The 18099-nt window shown below is 43.2% G+C and overlaps 1 protein-coding gene across 2 annotated transcripts in view; it reads right to left on the bottom strand.

Moving 5' to 3' along the window:
* Positions 1-7438: 7438 nt before the first annotated feature.
* Positions 7439-18099, bottom strand: part of mllt3 (MLLT3 super elongation complex subunit) — a 47826-nt gene continuing 37165 nt past the window's right edge. Inside the window, exons 8-14 of one of the 2 annotated variants that reach the window (XM_070993854.1) lie at positions 15084-15153; positions 14166-14219; positions 13367-13505; positions 12300-12396; positions 12098-12166; positions 11492-11563; positions 7439-8077 (exon numbers count right to left, since the gene is read on the bottom strand). In XM_070993854.1, coding sequence (XP_070849955.1) covers positions 7946-8077; positions 11492-11563; positions 12098-12166; positions 12300-12396; positions 13367-13505; positions 14166-14219; positions 15084-15153 — 633 coding nt within the window. In that variant the 3' untranslated portion in view covers positions 7439-7945. The remainder of the gene's footprint in view (positions 8078-11491; positions 11564-12097; positions 12167-12299; positions 12397-13366; positions 13506-14165; positions 14220-15083; positions 15154-18099) is intronic. The other variant, XM_070993855.1, reaches the window with a different exon arrangement.

Below are 18099 nucleotides of genomic sequence, written 5' to 3'. Positions count from 1 at the left end.
CTGCTTCTGTGCAAATAACTCCGAAGGGTGGAAGGTGTTTGTCTTGGAGCAGCATGCCTTCAGACAGAGCAGGGAGGTGAGGTGAAGGAGGAAGGAGAGACTTTTCATCAACCTTGAGCTTTAATGACTTCCTCAAGGTGCTTTTTGACTGCCGTCCAGAGGCTCGGCAGGAGGCGAGCCTTCCTCCTCAGCCTTGGCCTCGTGCCAGGGTGACAATCAATGTCTCTGTGTCTCTTCTGTGGGAGATTATTTCGAAGGTCCCCCCCTTTTTATTGGAGGAAATGGTATTTGGAGCTCAAACAGGATGTCCTGCTGACTGGCCTGGACTCTGAACCGTTTCCCCACCCCCTCAGGCTCCATTCTTCCTCTATACCCCCCTCCCCTCCCTCTGCTCCATTCTCTCAGAGGAAAAAAGCTTAAATTAATCCAGGAGTCTAAGCAGCCACTTCTCTTTTTCTTGTCTCCATTTGGAATAGCAGAGAAATCATTCACAAATAAAACTTCCCTGCTAGAACCGAAGCCTTTGATAGGTCTTGTCTGCAGGAGACGATGCCATGTGAACAAATTCAGTACTCAGGATTTAAAGGTGCAGATAGAGTTTTACTGTCTCATGCCACTAATTTCAAAAGCTGAACTTTTCCAGGCCGCTGTTCAAATGCCTAAATGCTGATCCTTTTGAAAACAGTGAGGAGTATTTGAAAGCTGTGTAAAGAGAGGTCACAGAGAAAAGTGAACTAACGAAACTTTAAGTTGATGACCAGTTGGATATCCAGCCATGCCTGCATTCAGAGCCACTCCTGACTCGATGCCCCATTTTACTGTTGGCTAATCAAAAGCAGAGCAAGAAAATGACGTTGAACCTTTTCCAAATGTTCTGGCATTTTATTGAAATGCTCGCATGCTCAGAACACTGTTTGAGATAAATGTGTTTCCAGATCCATCCACGTTAGCACGGACATGCCTTTATCTTTTCACCTGCAACCCCACCCAGAGCAGATGGGTGATTCTTCCAAATGTCCCGCCTAATTGCCATGTAAGCTGCAAACCATGACAGACATGACATTAAAGCAAGCCCATGGAACCTTTGTGGAACAGCAGCCTCAGTTACAGGAGAGCGGGAACTGAAGTTTGGACCCATCATGTGATTTTTGGAAAGATAGTTGACTGAAGCTTTTACTGGAATCTTATCTATAATCATCTGTTCTGTGTGGCTTCAAAAGCGAGTTGATCCCCATAGACCTCCATATTAAAATGCCCAACTTTAAAGTAAGAGTAAAAATGACTTCTATTGCTAAAGTCTATAGTCTCTATTGCTAATTTCCCCATTCATGACAACTCTATAGGGGTGAATTCTTATATAACTGATTATATTAAGGCTTAAAGTTCTGCATAATTATGGACATGGCCGCTTTGAGTGACAGCTAACTGCTAGGTTTCAGCGACCAGGCTTCACACTCCACCTCGTTGCACATTTTTGGATTAACCAGGAGTTACTGGACACTGTCAAGACGGCGCCATCCAGAACCAGTGACTGAGCTCCACTATGCTCTTCAGAAACCTGTGGGTGACGTCACAGAGACCATGTCCACGTTTCATATGGTCTATGGTTTTTGTTGTAGCCTTTTGATTACTGAACACAATTCCACTCTTTGATCCAATATAAATATTTGATCATTCTTTAGAGTGTTTGACAAATCTGCACGCAGAGGTTTTCACAGTAGTTAGCTGCTCATGACATATGTGGGGTTCGCACTCGGCCTCCCTCACTATTAGCATTGACCTTATGACCTTTTAAAGAGGCAATTTGGGCTCAGTTAAACATTAGAGGAGTGGGAGTGTGTTGGGTTTGCACGGTGGATCATCCAAACACTGCAAAAAGAAAAAAAAAAAGATCTGAAAATAATCAAAAAGGCCTGATCCCAGAGCTGCGGCATGTGGACGAAACCCAGCTGGAGCAGTGCAGCCAGTGTGCTGCAGGACCGTAGCAGCTCAGGCTTCAGCGTGCACTGGCTGTTAAAGAGGTAGAGAATCCACAATAATATGATTAAAGCATGATAAATGCTTTGTGGTATGTCTTGAATAATGTGTCAAACTGTGTATCATTAGCATGTCTGGCAGTTTTAGATTTTCAGTCAGTGTTTTCCAGCTCTGATATAATGGAGGTTCCTCCCTGACAGTCTACAAAACAACATGAAGAGCAATCCCGAGGGTCGAGTCTGCTGCAGCTATGCTAGCAGCCATGCAAGCCTGAAGTTATGCTGCATGCATCGCTTCATGCACTGACAGATCAGCAGAGACCAGAAGTCAGTCATTGTGGAGGTGAATGACGGGCAGTCACGGACTCGCGCCCCCCTGTGGACGTTGGATCCGCTGACCGTTGGGTCACAGATATTTTGGAATTGTCCAGACTGTTCTGCTCTTGATCACATGAATAAGGATAGAGATTCTGATACAGCGAGGACTCGCTTTTCCTTAATGCTACATGGTGGCTTTGACCAATTATATCCGGCAAAAAGCACTGCTGTGCTGTTCCAGGGTCAGAAGTTACATCAATAATTTGTTCCATGAACAGCATAAGTTAAGCATGTGGAATTCGACACAGCAGTGCTTTCTGACCTGATCATGGCACTATATGAGGATCACCAATGCAATGCTTCCACCCTACAGCGCTGCTGCTAGCTTGGCTAAAAACTCCAGTAAAAATTACACACATACATGAAACTACTAGAGTTTTTGCATGTATTTAGCAGGTTTTTTATACATTGCGGTGGAAACAGATATACACACTCTTGCCTGCAGGCATGGTCAGAGGAGTGGACACATGATGATAAGAAGCATGCTGAGGTTTTTACAAAAAAATGGTCCTGAGGGGAAAGACCACATTAAAATCAAAAGGCACGTGAACCTGGCTCTGATAGAGGTGTTTGTGTGATGGTGGCGCTGCTGGTGGGGCGAACACATGACTTGTGCATAAGATCCACAGGGTGAAAATGGACCGGAAAGGTACAGATTTGCACCACAACTAAATATAGGAGCCCACCGCTGAACACCTACCAACTCCTCCACAGAGACATTTTTACATTTAGCCTACAGTCAGCAAGAACAGGTTGTTCCAGCGCAGGCCTGCAAAGATGTGTGACACAGAGACTGATGAAAGCATGTGCGAGTCTTCCTCGCCCACAATAAATGGGGAAACTGGATGACTTCCAACTTTTCTTCTATCCGACCACCCACTTAGACTGACATAAAAAGAACATGCACGGCACAATTTTGGTCATCCACTAGAGGAGGGAGATCAACATTTTGATCCTCAGACCCAATAATTCACTCTGTTACTGACCTTTTACCCCTTTACACTTTGATTAATTAAAGTTTCATCAACACTGCTTGCATGACAGATTCATATAATTTTTCTGTTTGAGGTTTAAAGTCACAACAACTTGCCGCACGAATGTTTCACATAGAGGTTTCTCCTTATAGAGGGGATCCTCACTGTACAGCAGCACCGTGCGTTTGATACGCCCACCGTCAGTGCCCCTCATACACCAAGTGTGTGTAGCTCTCCAAACACTACTCCACACTCCAGTTTTATTTCGTTTTGACATCTGGGCCTTCAGTGTGGGTAAATTTATTCTTTTAAAGTCTAGATTTGTCAGAGAGTGCTTGGACTGAAGTGGACTTAAGTGGAAGAAGACTGGATCTGAGCAGGGATCTCAGAGACAGAGTGTATGTCATTATGCGTCCAGGACAAAACAACAACAAAACGGCGCTGTGATCCTCTTTGGAAATCTGGAAAATCAGTGTACAGGAGATTTTAAACATTGCAGTTCATTTCAACTTGTGCTTTATTTTTGGAGTTGTGGCTGTCAGTTCGTCAGTTATGATAATACTGTCCTCACCAGAGCATGGCTGTCTGCAGAATCATGCGGGGAGTCCAAGCCTGCTGCTTTTAAGCCTTCTTCTATCCTAACCCGAACATACCATAATATCTACTGTTCAATTTAGCTGTCCTTAAATCAGCAAGATGTGACATATCGAGTGTAAAACTGAATTAAAGACACCCACCCATCGATTTTTAGATCCTTCCTGTTTGGGGGTAAATACCTCACACTTGGAGGATTGTTTTGTCCCGCTTCCATTATTTACATCCTGCCATGACTTTTTCCATCCATCCATTTTTTCTAAATGTGTTTCCCAGTCATAACCGTGTGAATGCAAGCACATGGCGAATATGAACTGGTCACATTTGATTTTCCACCACCCAAATGCACCATTACCAAGAGACAAGTGTGGACAAGCCTGTGGGATACTGAGAGCTGCTATAGACACACTGAAGGGGGTTTCTAACTGTAAGCAAATGAGAGATTGCATGTTTGGAGCCTTTGGAATGGTACAGAGCCTGCTGAGCAGCTACGATACTTTACTATTAGTGTTGAAATGTGGAATTTGAAAGACCTGACCTCCACAAACTATCACCCAATTCTGATAATAGAAGGCAGTTATCACTTAGAAGTCAATGTTTCTCCTCATCAATCATTATCATTATCACATACAGCATCCTACACTGGGCAAAATGTTAATGTTCAAAATGTATTTTGGTCAAAATCACACGTGAGCACTGAGGCCAGCGATCCACCCTCCCTAACAGAGGCACTCTGAGTCGTGTGCCGTGGTACAGGTAGCACTCTAGGAATCATTTATGCTAATTAACACTAAATCTTAGCAGCTGCTACAGGCCATGACATCTACTGAGAGCCATCAGCTGCAGGTGATCCTCGATGGTTTCCTGCTGCATTGCCTCATTGGAGCTCTGTGGTGGGGCTGGACCCGGCACCCTCCTGCATGTCAACCATGCACCGGGGGGCGCCAAAGCCAGATATTTTCAAATCAGACACATAGGGGGCTTTAACTTGAACTGGGAAAAGAAAAGACTTAAAAGGAAACTATGCCAAAAAATAAAAAGCTCACCCACAAGTTGCTTAATAACTCATCTGTACATCATACAGAATATTTATTAAATGTCCTCAAAATACACAAGAAACCATAAGACAGAACAGAGGGTAAGAAAAAACCCTTTAAGGTCATTTTGGAAAGGACCACCACGGTTTACCATCCTGAACTTGGATTCATCAGACTAGCAAAAGTGTCTTGTTACAAATCAAACAAAGGCCTCCTCCTTAGAAAACGAATGCTGCACTTTGATTTAACAACTCAAATTCCCACAAAATAAATTAAAAGATCTTTTTTTTTTTCTTATTACACCCGTAAACAGTATGTCAGCCGAAATTCCCACTGGCTTCATTTTTTTTTTGTTAAATTTACCCAAAACATTTGAGAGATGCACACAGGAGCCGTCTAATCTCTCATCTCTGACATCAGGAGTCATCAGGAGTTCTCCTCTGTTTTCCTCTTCCAGGGTCTTCGGTCTGCTCTACAAATCATTTAGCCCCGATGGCAAAGAGATGATGCTTCCTTTAAATCATATCCTGTATACAAACATTAGTAGTGTCCACTGAATCTATTGGCCCTGTAGCAGAAAATGAGCAGACACAATAAACAGCCGATAAGCAGGTCATTAGTTAGTCCTGGATTTGGTAAAAACGGATCTTCGATTGTATCGTGAGAACTTCCACTTCTGTGATTTGTGCTCAGCTCACTCCAGCAGTTACACTTGTCTTACTTTATACAGTGTCACAATATGGGAATAAACAACTGCCAAAAGATGCCGGCCGTGTGAAATGATGTGATGATGTGCTCCTTAAATTCTGAAAGCTGGGAAGTCAATCTGTGTGTGTCCACTGTAACTGAAGTTCTTCATGCATGCATGGGGGTGGGGGGGTGGGGGGTGTTTGTACCAACAGCTGATGTTTCCAGTAAAAATGGTTGTGTTGGCAACATCCATGAGGCAGAGGGGAGGGAGATTTTTTTTTATGCTACCACTGGGCGTACCAAAACAGAATATTCTAAAATGCAGCACAGAGAGGCTTGACCAAAAAATGGCTGTTTTTAGCTGAAACTCAGATGCAGTGCATCAAAGCTCGAGTAATGCCTGCACACCGAATGCCTCATTTTGCTTCAAACACCGTGCTTTCTGATTTGTCCGACAAAATCTGAAACACCATTGCAGACGCATCTATTCAAATGGGAATCTGAAACATTTCCTAACTTTCTGAAGCAGACAATCGACCAATAACAGCTACTTTACCTGACTGGTCAGGTGTACAGAGGTGTGAAATTGAGCAGCAGCACTTTCAACAGGGTGCAACACCATGAACGTCTCTGAGATATCTGAAATGTGTGCCATTATCCACAGGCCAGGCAAATTTACACTTTGAGATTCCAGCTAGCCTTTGGCTAAACCCCACCTCCAAACAGCTACTGTCCAATCATAGCTTTGCAACTGCAAGTAGGCAGTGTGCATGAAGCTCTACAAAGTGTGATACCTGGTATCTCAAGAGTTTAGAGCACTATCTGCCCTAAAGCAGCTTACCTACAGCAGTAATTGACACATCCGCTGAGCTAAGATGCAACTTGATCAGGACGTCGAGAAGACTCTTTTCAAGGTTCTCGTTTTAAAATGAGTCACATGGAAACATCAGCTGGACAGACTTCTGAGCTGACTCTGAAGTTTAACCATTAGCATTAGCTTCCATAAGTGAGCTACACACAATCTGCTAACAAGATGTACTTTTAGCTGAAAGGATCCACAGCTGTCAGCGAGGGATGAGCCTGCTTTTGTTTAAACTTCTGAAGAATCGGATGTAGTTTTTCTAAATCTGCTAAATCTGCCACTGTTATGTCTGAAAAGACTGACAGGCGTAGCAACAGTAACTAAGGGGGCGGGGCTTAGCAAATGGTCAAGTGGACCTTTGTGTTTTGGCTCTTGAAACACATTCGTGGTTTGTAGTGTCTTGTTGTATTTGCTTGTGTCAGTGCACTGAAACTTGTTTGCAGGTGAAGGAAAAGACTTCCATCACACAGGGATACAGCTGGACCAGGCTTTTACCCAATCCTATCCCCATTGTATTTTGAAAATACCTTCACTGACTGGCCTGACCTCTTGCTGGATTCTCCCAAAAACTGACCTTGCGAGATTGAGGAGTGCTTCTGCAAGGCTGCTGAAAAGTAGTTTTTTGCACAATGCAAGCTGCACATGAACAAATACCATCTCCGAAAACAAAATACCAAAGTTCCAACAGTGTCGCACACACATATCATGTTTGCTATGGATGGTAATGGAAATCTATCAGCGTGGCCTTCGTGCCTGCTGGCAGTGTTTTGTTCCCAGTGAAATGATTCAGTTTGACAATCAGCTTCACTTCAAGTCACTGACGTGTTGAGTGTTGTAGTAATGATCAGCTGTCACACAGATTCAAACATATGCCTCTTGTGAAGTGCTTCAACAAAGTCTTATTCTGCTGTTTTTCTTTTTTTTTTTGCCATTTCAAGTACACACACACGCACGCACACACACACACACACACACACACACACACACACACACACACACACACACACACACACACACACACACACACACCTGCAAATTAAATTCAATAAATAAGACTTACAATGTTGTAAGGCAATGTTGACCATGCATTTGTCACAATGAACAACAAATCAAGACACATACATGGTAAAATATGCACATTCATTAAGAGCAACAACGTCGCCGCTTTTTCTTTCCTATAAATCATGTGAAGTTTTCAAGGCTTTCTGGGTGATCTCCTGATCGACAGGGCTCATCCCCACGACACCCGGCTCTGGTTTCAGTAGCGGGACTGCCTCTTCATTCAGAGAGCCCAGTCCAACCTGCAGGCTGGACGCGCAGCAACTGGACCCAGCCACAGTGGGGCTTTTGCATTGCATCCAAAATTGGAGTTTATTCAAGAAAAATCAAAAGTCTGTGTGGAGACAGAGATCCAGCAGCCAGCTGCTCAGAGCCTCAGGACAGTCCAGAGGTTTCCAGGTAACTCTGGAGCTTTCTGACTGTACTTCTGTCCAAGGAGCAAAGGTCGAAATCAAAAGTAGTGTTTGTGATGTGGAAGTGTCCAGTCTCTTCAATGAGGTTCACAATCTGGAGAGCAGAGAGCACAGTGGGTAAGAACAGCATGGGTTTCTGTCTGTAATCACAGCTCTGTGAGAAAATGCTAATTGCATATGCAAGTAAACAGTTTACGATTAACTAAATATGAAGCCAAAGCAAGCAAATGAAAGGAGCTGAAATAACATCAGTGCACAGCCTCTCTCACCGCAAACAATAACCAACTTAACAATCCACTTAATCTCATTTTTCTTTAATGGAGTTCAAATAAAACCCACACACACAGACACACAAACAAACAAACAGTGGCAGCTCAGCAGAGAAGTTCTGCTTTACGAGCAAAAAGAGAAGAGTGTGTGGACGCATTTGATCCGGTTGGACGTGGGGTCGAAGTGTTTTACATTTTGGGCAAAGCTTCTAATCTAATGTAATGAAAATGACCATGGCCTCCTCCCTCATGCGCCTTTGCTCTGTTTTACTGGTTTCAGAACATGTAACCAGTGGTGGAAATGAAAGCTTGGGGTTGGGAGTCCTGGGGGAGCACAAGCAACACCATACTATATATCTTGGTGTATTTCTCAGAAATGTGGGAAAAATTACAGCTTGTTTTCATGACAGAGAAGATCTAAGTCAGACGATCGCGCCTCGCGCCTCTTATTCCACTCTGGTGCCTTGTGTTGGTCTGGTGGTTGTCGATTTGGCCTGTTTGCTCATTTTCATCGCTGTTTAGGATCCACTTCAACTGGAAACAGCTACCAAACTCATGTCATGCTCGACGGTCTGAGGACCATCTGCACTGCAGCGCTCTCTGTGATTCCATATGTGGTCCCCACCAGCGCACAGGAGAGGCTGCGAGTTAATCATTTCCATCTCTTGTAACAGGAAGTGGAGCCAGTTGGTGAACTCTGGTAGATTAGCTTGATTACTGTGCAAGTTAAAGCTGTGCGCCGCTTTGGATGGGATTTCTTGTTTCCTCGGAGCCAGACGTCTTGTTAGGGGAGCGAGGCAGAACTTGGCAGCTGCAGCTGGGAAGATCCACTAATACCGTAATATGATACACCGCGAGAATATAAGCAAGAAACATGCAGTCTCTTAGGTGGGGAGAGGTTAACCAAATAATTCATTGCTTCCAGATGAAGCTGCAGATTGCAGAGGATCTGTAACAGATCACAGCTCCTCTTCTAATCCGACGCAACAATATAGCTGACGAATAGATCAGGCGCGGAGCGATATGATGCTGAGATCAGTGAAAACTACAGGAAGCTAGCCAATACAATTTTTTTTTTTCCTTTTTTAATCTGAATCTTTGCAGGTCAGTGTAACTTTTCACAGAAGATAATAAAGCAGGAATGTCAGTGATAATATCACAGCCTAAACCTCAACTACATTCACTGTTTTCTTACTGGCAATGGACTGATTCTTCTAAAGACGTCACCATCCACTGAACACTTGAGATGTAGTCATTTTCATTGGTTATGACCCAAACATAAACTAAATGATGTTATGTCAGGAAATTTCCAGTAAAACACCAGATTAGGTCACTGTTTGAACGATGTCTGCCTAATCACAAGCTGTATGCGCCATGCTGCATCTCTTATTATATGGCAGCCTGCTTACCTACTTCAATGCTAGGGCTATCTTCTTTTTAATTTGCATTAATTTACTTATTCTAATCTTATTTACCGAACAGTAGACTGTTTTTTCAATCTTTCTGGTCTCCTAAATTCCATGTGTACTTGATCTCTTCTTATTTTTTTGTTTCTGGATTTTCTGTGTTTCTAAGAAGTCACACTGTATATATCTATACTGGACAGTGGTTCTAATATTGTTCCAGAATATAATCACCAGTGTTTACTAATTTATAACTAACGTTCAATGTTAATCTGTTTCTAGAAAATCTGACCAAAATAGCCCCATTACTGACATATTTAAAGGGGAACTCCACTGATTTTATACATCAGCGTACATGCATTTGTGAAAAAAGTGCCTCCAGTTGGAGCTGTCTGAAGTCTGATGAATGTCCTCAAGTGACGTCACTTGAGTCCATACCAGTTAGGGAAGACCACCACAAACATGCTAGTGTGTTGTCTCACGCTGGCTGTTGAGCAACTTGCTAACGCAGTACAGTTTCACACGAGTACATGGTGCTTCAGAGCTCCTGCTTCAGGTAATGAAATGAAAATATTGATATCACCGAGGTAATACTGAGTGATTTTGACTTCTGTCAGCTGACTACACAGATGCTTTCAAGCCCTTAACTTTGAGGAACTGACCCACAGCCGGCACTAGACCTTTCACCGACAGCAAAAACACTCAAACCACTTGTTAACTTTTTATCATATCAAAACAGCAGAGTGGCGCTTCCCTCTCCATCAGACCCCCTTACAGACACTCAGGGAAAGTTGTAGTGACGTTATCAGGTCTGCTCAACTCAAGTGGGAGGAAACGGGTGACAGTTACAAAACTGTACCCAAACAGGGGGGCTGAGGGCATTGTTACTATTTTATCATGCAAATGAAGCTTTTGGGTGCACTCCGTTTTTTTAATGAAAAGTGTTCAAGTGTAAAAGAGTCAAAAAACATGGCACACAACAGCGACACAATCTCTGGCCAACCCATCCACCCACACAGTCTGAGTAATTCAGTTCAACTGCACTACGGAGAAGGGAGACAGGAAAAATATTCTCAGTTCATCTTGAAAACTAGAATTTCTGCCTCTCAGTTGTTTGCCTCCACCAACCAGCCAAGATGCTCATAATGTATGTAGTGAAGATCTATACAGAAGATCTTTACAAGCAGCACAGTTTCAAGATTAGAGTCACCAGTTCAGTGTCTGATCAAACGTGAAATATGGTCTCCTTCTGTTCCTGAGTTATGGAGTTGAAACATGGACAGAAAAGTGTTTTTACACAACATTATGATGTCACTGTGAAGCTGACCTTTGACCCTTTGGATATAAAATGTAATTTGTGGGAAATTGTGTCATAATTAGCAAATTAATTCCTGAGTTATGGCCAAAAATGTGTTTTGTGTGGTCACAGTAACCTTTGATGACCAAATTCTAATCATTTCATCTTTGAGTCCGAGTGTTTGTGTCAGATGTGAAGAACTTCCCTCAGGGCGCTGCTGAGATGCTGCGTTCATGAGAATGGGACGGACGGACAACCTGGAAACATAATGCATGCAGCGACTGTCACCAACGCGGAGGCATAATGATGTCGTCCTTCGGCGTTCACACCAAGCTATTCCCTCTAGAGCTCATCATTTCCTAGAGAGACTGTAGAGTTCCAGCCTTTTTAACAATAATACAGCACTGCAGAGGAAGCAGCTTCAACCATCAGCTGCCTCAGAGGACTGCGGTGCAGCATGCTGAATCTGGAGTGTGTGCCTGGAGTTGTTACACCTTCAATTCACACAGCGATGATCCACCGCAGTGTATGGTACACACCTGTTGTAGTATATGACCTTCTCTTAGTGTCATCAGTCTTTTGTGCAGTTCCACCAGCTCATCCAGGTAAGCCTGAGAAACACAGAGCAACATGATGTTACTTTGGCTTTAATGTGCCACTTTACACAGAAAGCTGGCGTAAGGCGCGGATCATGAACACACGCTCAACCAGCGTCTCGTCTCAGGCTGCAGCATTTCACAAAGACCCAGCTCCCGTCTTACACACACACAGCTGTAAGGCTTCAATACTAGCGCTGATATGATACCCGAGCTTTAATACCTTTTTGATACGTTCTTGATGCATAACATTCAGAAATATAAATGATCTATTATCCACAAAACCCCTTTCTTCCACGCAGCACAAGAAGCCGAAGTTCTCAACATCAACGCAAGCAGCTGTGCGACAACATTTTGATTTAAATTAGGATCCATATGATTCAGAAAGTAAATAAGATTATGAATCTAACTAGAAGTTAACAACAGAGCTGCCAGTTTTCCCCTAAAGTAGCTTTAAATTTGGACAAATATGACAGTTTCACATGTCTATTCTTTGCCAACATGTTCCGCATTTTATACTGAAAATCTAAACACAGACTCCTTGCGTACCTTGTCACAATCTAGGTTTTTGTTCTTGTCCTGCTTGTTCTGCTTGGTGGGACTCTTCACTTCCAGTATCTGAGGACAGAGTAAACACATCGAGTCAAACTCTGCGTGACGTAGAATTTAACAAATTAACACCTGGGGTCCCCTTGTGGTACGATACATTACACAGACAAAATACCTGATACATGATATTACATCAGCTCACCTGGTTACTAGTAGTCTTTATTAATGGTGGGGCTTCATTGCGGGATGGGGGTGAGGGCGAGGAGCTGTCACTCTCACTACCATCACTCAAACTGACCCTGGAGGGGGTCACAGGAGAAAAGACAAACAACAAAGTCTTCAGTGTAGCAGAAGATGCTTTAAACCTCTTTGAAGGGCATAATGTCACTTTACGCTGTGATATAGTACGCTTTAGAGAAGGTCAGGTTTTTTTTTTGCAAACCCATCAAATAACTGATTTTTTTTGGCTGCTTGAGGGCAGCAGAACAAGCTGTAAACACAACATCTGACATCTTATCACTTTAAAAAGCTGATATGGCTAATGTGTTAGCAAACACATCCTGCAGACACAGAGCGATATTGGCAGTCGTTTGAAGTTGTGTTTGTGTCCACCTGATGAATACTGACTGGCTCTGATCTTGATCTCCACCAAACCCTGTGAAAAATATCTGGCTTTTAAGCTACTCACTATTTGTTTTTCAGCGCAATATGCAAGTCCTGCACAGCTATGACTACAATGGAGCACTCAAAAAAAAGTCTTTCGTGCAGTATAACACAGCTTTAATGGCCAGAAATCCTAAAATTTTTTAAAAACAACATGTCTTGGCATCAACGGGATAGTAGTTTAAGCCATCATCAGTCTGCAGACTGATTTATTCTTTTATATATTTAGCAATGGCGCCCTTGCTGCAGTGGTATAGCCAACCTGAAAGCATATTTCCTGGCACTCAGGAAAGGGTACAGGGAAGTAAATTGAGCGTAAAGCATAAATTTAGACAAGTTCTGACTGGAGTCTTCCGCACTATGCGGTGATCAGAGCCCTATGCCAAACACAGACTTGTTCTTGACAGCAAGCTCACCATTCTGCTTGTGAGGACACGCCAGAATTCTCAAACCTGCTCCCCAACAGCCCACACAACTGCACTCATCTGTTCAGAAGTCTACGGCTTCTGCATCCCCTCAGTGTTTGCTGCCTGTTACAGTTTCAAGAAACAAATGTGTGTCACATAGGTCAGTCAAGAACCTGGCTCGTTGTGACTGTTTACTAACCTGCGTTGATGGTGTGTGAGATGTGTGTGCGCTGGTCGCTCCAGGTCAGAGTCCATGTCGTTGTCATCGTCATCCTCTGAATCGTCATCGTTGTCGTCTGAGTGCAGATCCTGCATGACCGACTGCAACGGACCCAGCACTGTGCCAGCAGAACACAGAAGACCACACTGACATTGATTTCTTTTCTTTTTTTTTTTGTTATCATTTCCAATGAAGCACACGTAAAAACATGCACAAGGCAGCGCATCATGCTGTGAGATGCAGAGATGGTCCAGGAGACCTTGTGGCACTTGTTTGCTTCCCTATCGTGTCTGTGACTCTCAGCTCCAAACCCACTGAAGGTGTACTTCTTTAAAAATGGATCACAAATACATAGTTTCGTAAAAACAGCTGGACAAACGTTACTGAAACAGAAGGAAAGTGTGCATTTGTTGGGGACTATTTTCAGTGGTGGATTAATCCACATTTGATGCTCTAGCGAGTGTTTAGGGAGGCAGGCCGGTGTGTGTGGGACAGTGTGTGTTCATGGTAATGAAGGGTCACCCTGTGCAACACCGGGGCTCACTGATGTGTAGTGGAGGTCATCATAGGGTGCGAGAGGACACATGTGCAGTGTGTTGCTGGCTCAGCAGTGATGAGTGCTCTGGAGGGTGGTACCACATCCATGGTCTAATACCCCATGAACATGACTGCAGAGAGATGCATGAGCTTTCATGCATATAGACAAGCTGGAAAAATAGTCTCCATGCAGATGTGCAAAGGATGCTGGGAGCCTCACAGGTCACAGAGGAACTGTTACCTGTGTGAGTGGGGGCAGGAATAGCCACCCTTTTCCTGATGATGAAGTCCACCACTGCATCCAGAGAAAATTAGACAAACAAGCAGTGGTCACCCTCAAGGAAAGACGCAAAGACATGTCCCATATTCTGGACCAAACAATACATTTAAGACTCACCTGGGCCGGCCGAGGACTTCTAGTGCATTTAAAACATTTTTTATTTCTAGTGTCTATAGTTCTGGACATCATCATCATCACGATAACTTTCACTCTATACATGCAGTAGATCTGGGGATTGCAGTGGAATAAATACTTTGAATAAAGTCCAAATATTTTGAGAATTAAGTCAGAATGGAGTAAAAAAGTCATGGGAAAAGGTAACTGAAAAACAGAACATTCTGACTTTAAATATTCTCACCTTGTAATCCAGAAATAGACTTTTACAACTTTTCACTTATAACGCTTTCTCAAAATTCCATCATTATTCTTACAACAGTATAATGTTTTTTTTTTTCACTTAATCCTTGAAATGCTGACTTTTTTCCCCTCCAACAGTGGCCCAAATTCAGCTGCCTCTTCTGAGAAAGTCTCCTTTTCTCAGATCAAATCTTTGCAGTGCAGTCCCTCATTTCATCATTTGTCTGAACACACTCTCCTCTATTTACATTCCAGTAGGCATGCAGTGAGCAGGTATTCCATATCTTAAAGTGTCTTTAATCTCAGAGCAAACAGGCCAGATAACAATGCTCCGTGTGTTCGGTCAGAAAAAAAATGGATAACAGTGCAGTTTAAATTCTAACATTGACTCAACTCCTTTCATTTCAGCCAAACACACTGAACCAGAGGTTTCACTGAAACCACCACATGCAGCGTACGACTGACTGAAAGGGACAACAAACATCCAATCAGCTGGAAATTATGCATGTTCCACATAATTACCTTGGTGTTTGTGGTGCGTGGGAGCAAAGCCTGAACTGGAGCTGGAACTGGCTGGACTGGGCTGTTCAGACTGGGAGGAAGAAGAGAAAGGAAAAGAGTTAGAAATAAAAGACACAATGTAGATAGAGATTCTATTGGCCTGATGGGAACAGGCTCCACCTTTTTTTAGAGCTGGACTAATATGACTTCTGGAAGAAAAGCATTTATCTTCTGGCCTTACAGCTCAGCCCTCGTGGACACGGTTTCATCACATTCAGAGACTTCTGCGTGTCAGCAGCCAGCTGGCTCACTGACAGAAGACTTTGAAGTGAGTTTAAGTGCTGCTTTCGTTGTGAGGTGGCATATTAGTCTGTCTTTGTCAGCGCTAATTCTTTGAAGTCTCCGAGTGTCAGGGCCAACATCCATCCAGCAAACCTGCACAGAGTTCAGCCGTGCTACCGGCTTCATGTGAAAAGAGCCAGGCCGTCTTTACCGCTCATTCCTCAGGTCTACACTTCACCCCATAAATCACTCTGCCTAATGATTTGCTGCACACATGCAGCAAACGACACAGAGACAGAGCTGAGGCATAAGAGCGCTCACTGCATTTAGTGTGGAATGTTTAAGTTCAACGTCATGCGTGTGACTGTGCTCAAATCATCACGTCAGTCCATCACAGAGACTGGCTTGTGGTTTGGTTGTAGGTCCAAACACAAGACATTTTGAGTTTTAATGACTCTTCTGGTAACAGAACTCATAAAAAAAGAGTGAGAGACTTTGAATCTATCAGGATGAGCTGGCTGTTTCTCAAGGGTAAATGTCAACGTCAGTTTTTGGATCTGTTAGACAGCACCAATCAGTCGGCCACATCTGCTCTCTGCAGGGATCCCAGGTGTGCACAGGTGAGAGAATGGTTAGAGCTCCAAACACTGCACAGATTCTCTTCTCCACATTCCTGACATGCACTTCTGCCACTGCAGAGTTGCACAAACTGCCTGTTGGCCGTAATAGCAGACTTTTAGAGAGGCATTGGGAGAATGCTAATGAAACAGAGATAAGTTCTGAACAACAGCCAAGGAAATATCTGTGCCAGTTTGGTTCACTGCTATCAGAAAAATCTTCATATTTCTGTGGGCAGGCTTCCTTGTGTGCTTGTTCTGGCAAACCACATGAACTCTCTGGCAAATATCAGAAGACCATCATGCCTCATAATAGGACACTTCCTCTGACGAAGCTTCGAACGGGCACCTGACTTCAGCCTCATGACTGTCTTCAGGACACAGTGGCAAACACACTGCACAGTGCTGCAACAAATATCTAACAAGCCATTTGTGCCAACTGGATGCAGGTCTGAATCACTGATTCAGTGTTAAATGAGGGACTCGTGTTGTTTAAGGACAGAAAAAGGGAATATGACCTGCTGACAATACCTGTCGCACCAATCTCACATTAACTTTAAAGGTGTTACATGTAAGACTTTTATTCCTTCTAAAGCCATTTTAAGGCAACAGAATCCAATACTTTGTGAGACTTTTCAAGACCCCCTTTTCCAGCATCGACAGGCACGCTGCAGGAATCGCCTTCACTGCGCTCTCACATGAGCTGATATTTTCTTTCACTGCTTGACTCATCTCAGAAACGAGCAGAGGAAATACATGAAATCACCACGTGTGTTCCAACAGTGGGAAGCGACCAGAAATGCACCGCGCAAGTGAAATTGTTCATCAGTTGTAGGAAATGGTGTACAAAAAGGAAAGGCTCTGAGAAAAAATGTTTACTCCTTCGGTCAATGAGCTCGCACACATGGCAGCAATCAGAGCTGCAGGCAGGAGACAGCGGAGTCACAGTCATTCTTTTTTTTAATTCTCAGTTTAATGTGGGTTATGTGCATGCTTGTCGTATGACAGAGGTATCACAGTACCTAACCAGCTAGTTAGAAAACCAAACACTCTGTCCTCCGCTGGCTACCTCTGATCACTTTGATACAGAATCATTTGTTGCTCTCCATCCTCTTGGAAGTTTCACAGCACATAAAATTCAACATGGATGCAGTGTGAGAGTGTGAGTGCTCAGGGGAAGAAGGAGCTCATGCTAGCAGTCTTGGCTGCAGATGAAATGAACATCCAGACAGTCAGATGTGATTATCTGGCTCCTGATTTGTTGACAGCGCTGAAGAGCCTTGAAAGTGAATGCTATTCCCTGCCTTTTGCCCAGCTGTAAGTGCTGTGGTTTGGGATAACTGCCAAAGAAATTGTGGAATCACTGGGAGGTCAATTAATCTACTAATGAAGTGCAGTTTTTCCTCAATCTCTCTTACAGTGTGTTTCTTAATGCTCTATTATAAAATGGTCAATGTGTTTCTTAATTTAACCGTTTCATTTAATTACAGCCTTTTTCCAAAATGCTATGTGTGTGTTTTATTAAATGGCAAGTTTTCAGTTTATACAAGCCGCAGTGTGCTGCAGGTACTTTCAGGGGCTGTCCATTGAGACGGGTCAAGCACATGTGACGTCACATCAAAACAAGGACAACTGTAACAAACCGAACAACCATAACTGCTGTTTCACAACTGAATCTATACTGACCAGGACAACCAACACTTACAAAGAAAGAACAATAACAGCACAGCTGCGACAACTTTTGATAACTGATACTCAGTTTGAGTCACTTTTGGAGACAAAATTCTCTGGTTTCAGCTGTTTTACGCTCCTCTATGATAATAAACTCAATAACTTTGAGTATCGGACTGTTAATTGGACAAAAACAAGAGCTTCAAACACGTCACCTTGGGGAAATTGGGATGGACATTTTTCATAACTTTCTGATATTCTACTAAACAAATGGCTAATCAATTTATTGAGATAACAGCTGACAAATGAATCAAAAAGAAAATAATCAGGAGTTGCAGCTAAACAATGAAGAGTACCAGACATACAAGCCTCATTTGTCCTCACTTTATTTGCAATGTTGCGGTCCTCAAACCTTCTGATGGTAAAATTCATGGACTTGTGTAATCTTTTTTTTGCCTCTTTCACAG

This window comes from Chaetodon trifascialis, chromosome 23 (assembly GCF_039877785.1).
Source record: "Chaetodon trifascialis isolate fChaTrf1 chromosome 23, fChaTrf1.hap1, whole genome shotgun sequence".
Taxonomy (NCBI): Eukaryota; Metazoa; Chordata; class Actinopteri; order Chaetodontiformes; family Chaetodontidae; genus Chaetodon; species Chaetodon trifascialis.
The sequence above is the reverse complement of the archived record's forward strand: the minus strand, read 5'-3'. Positions and strand labels throughout refer to the sequence as shown.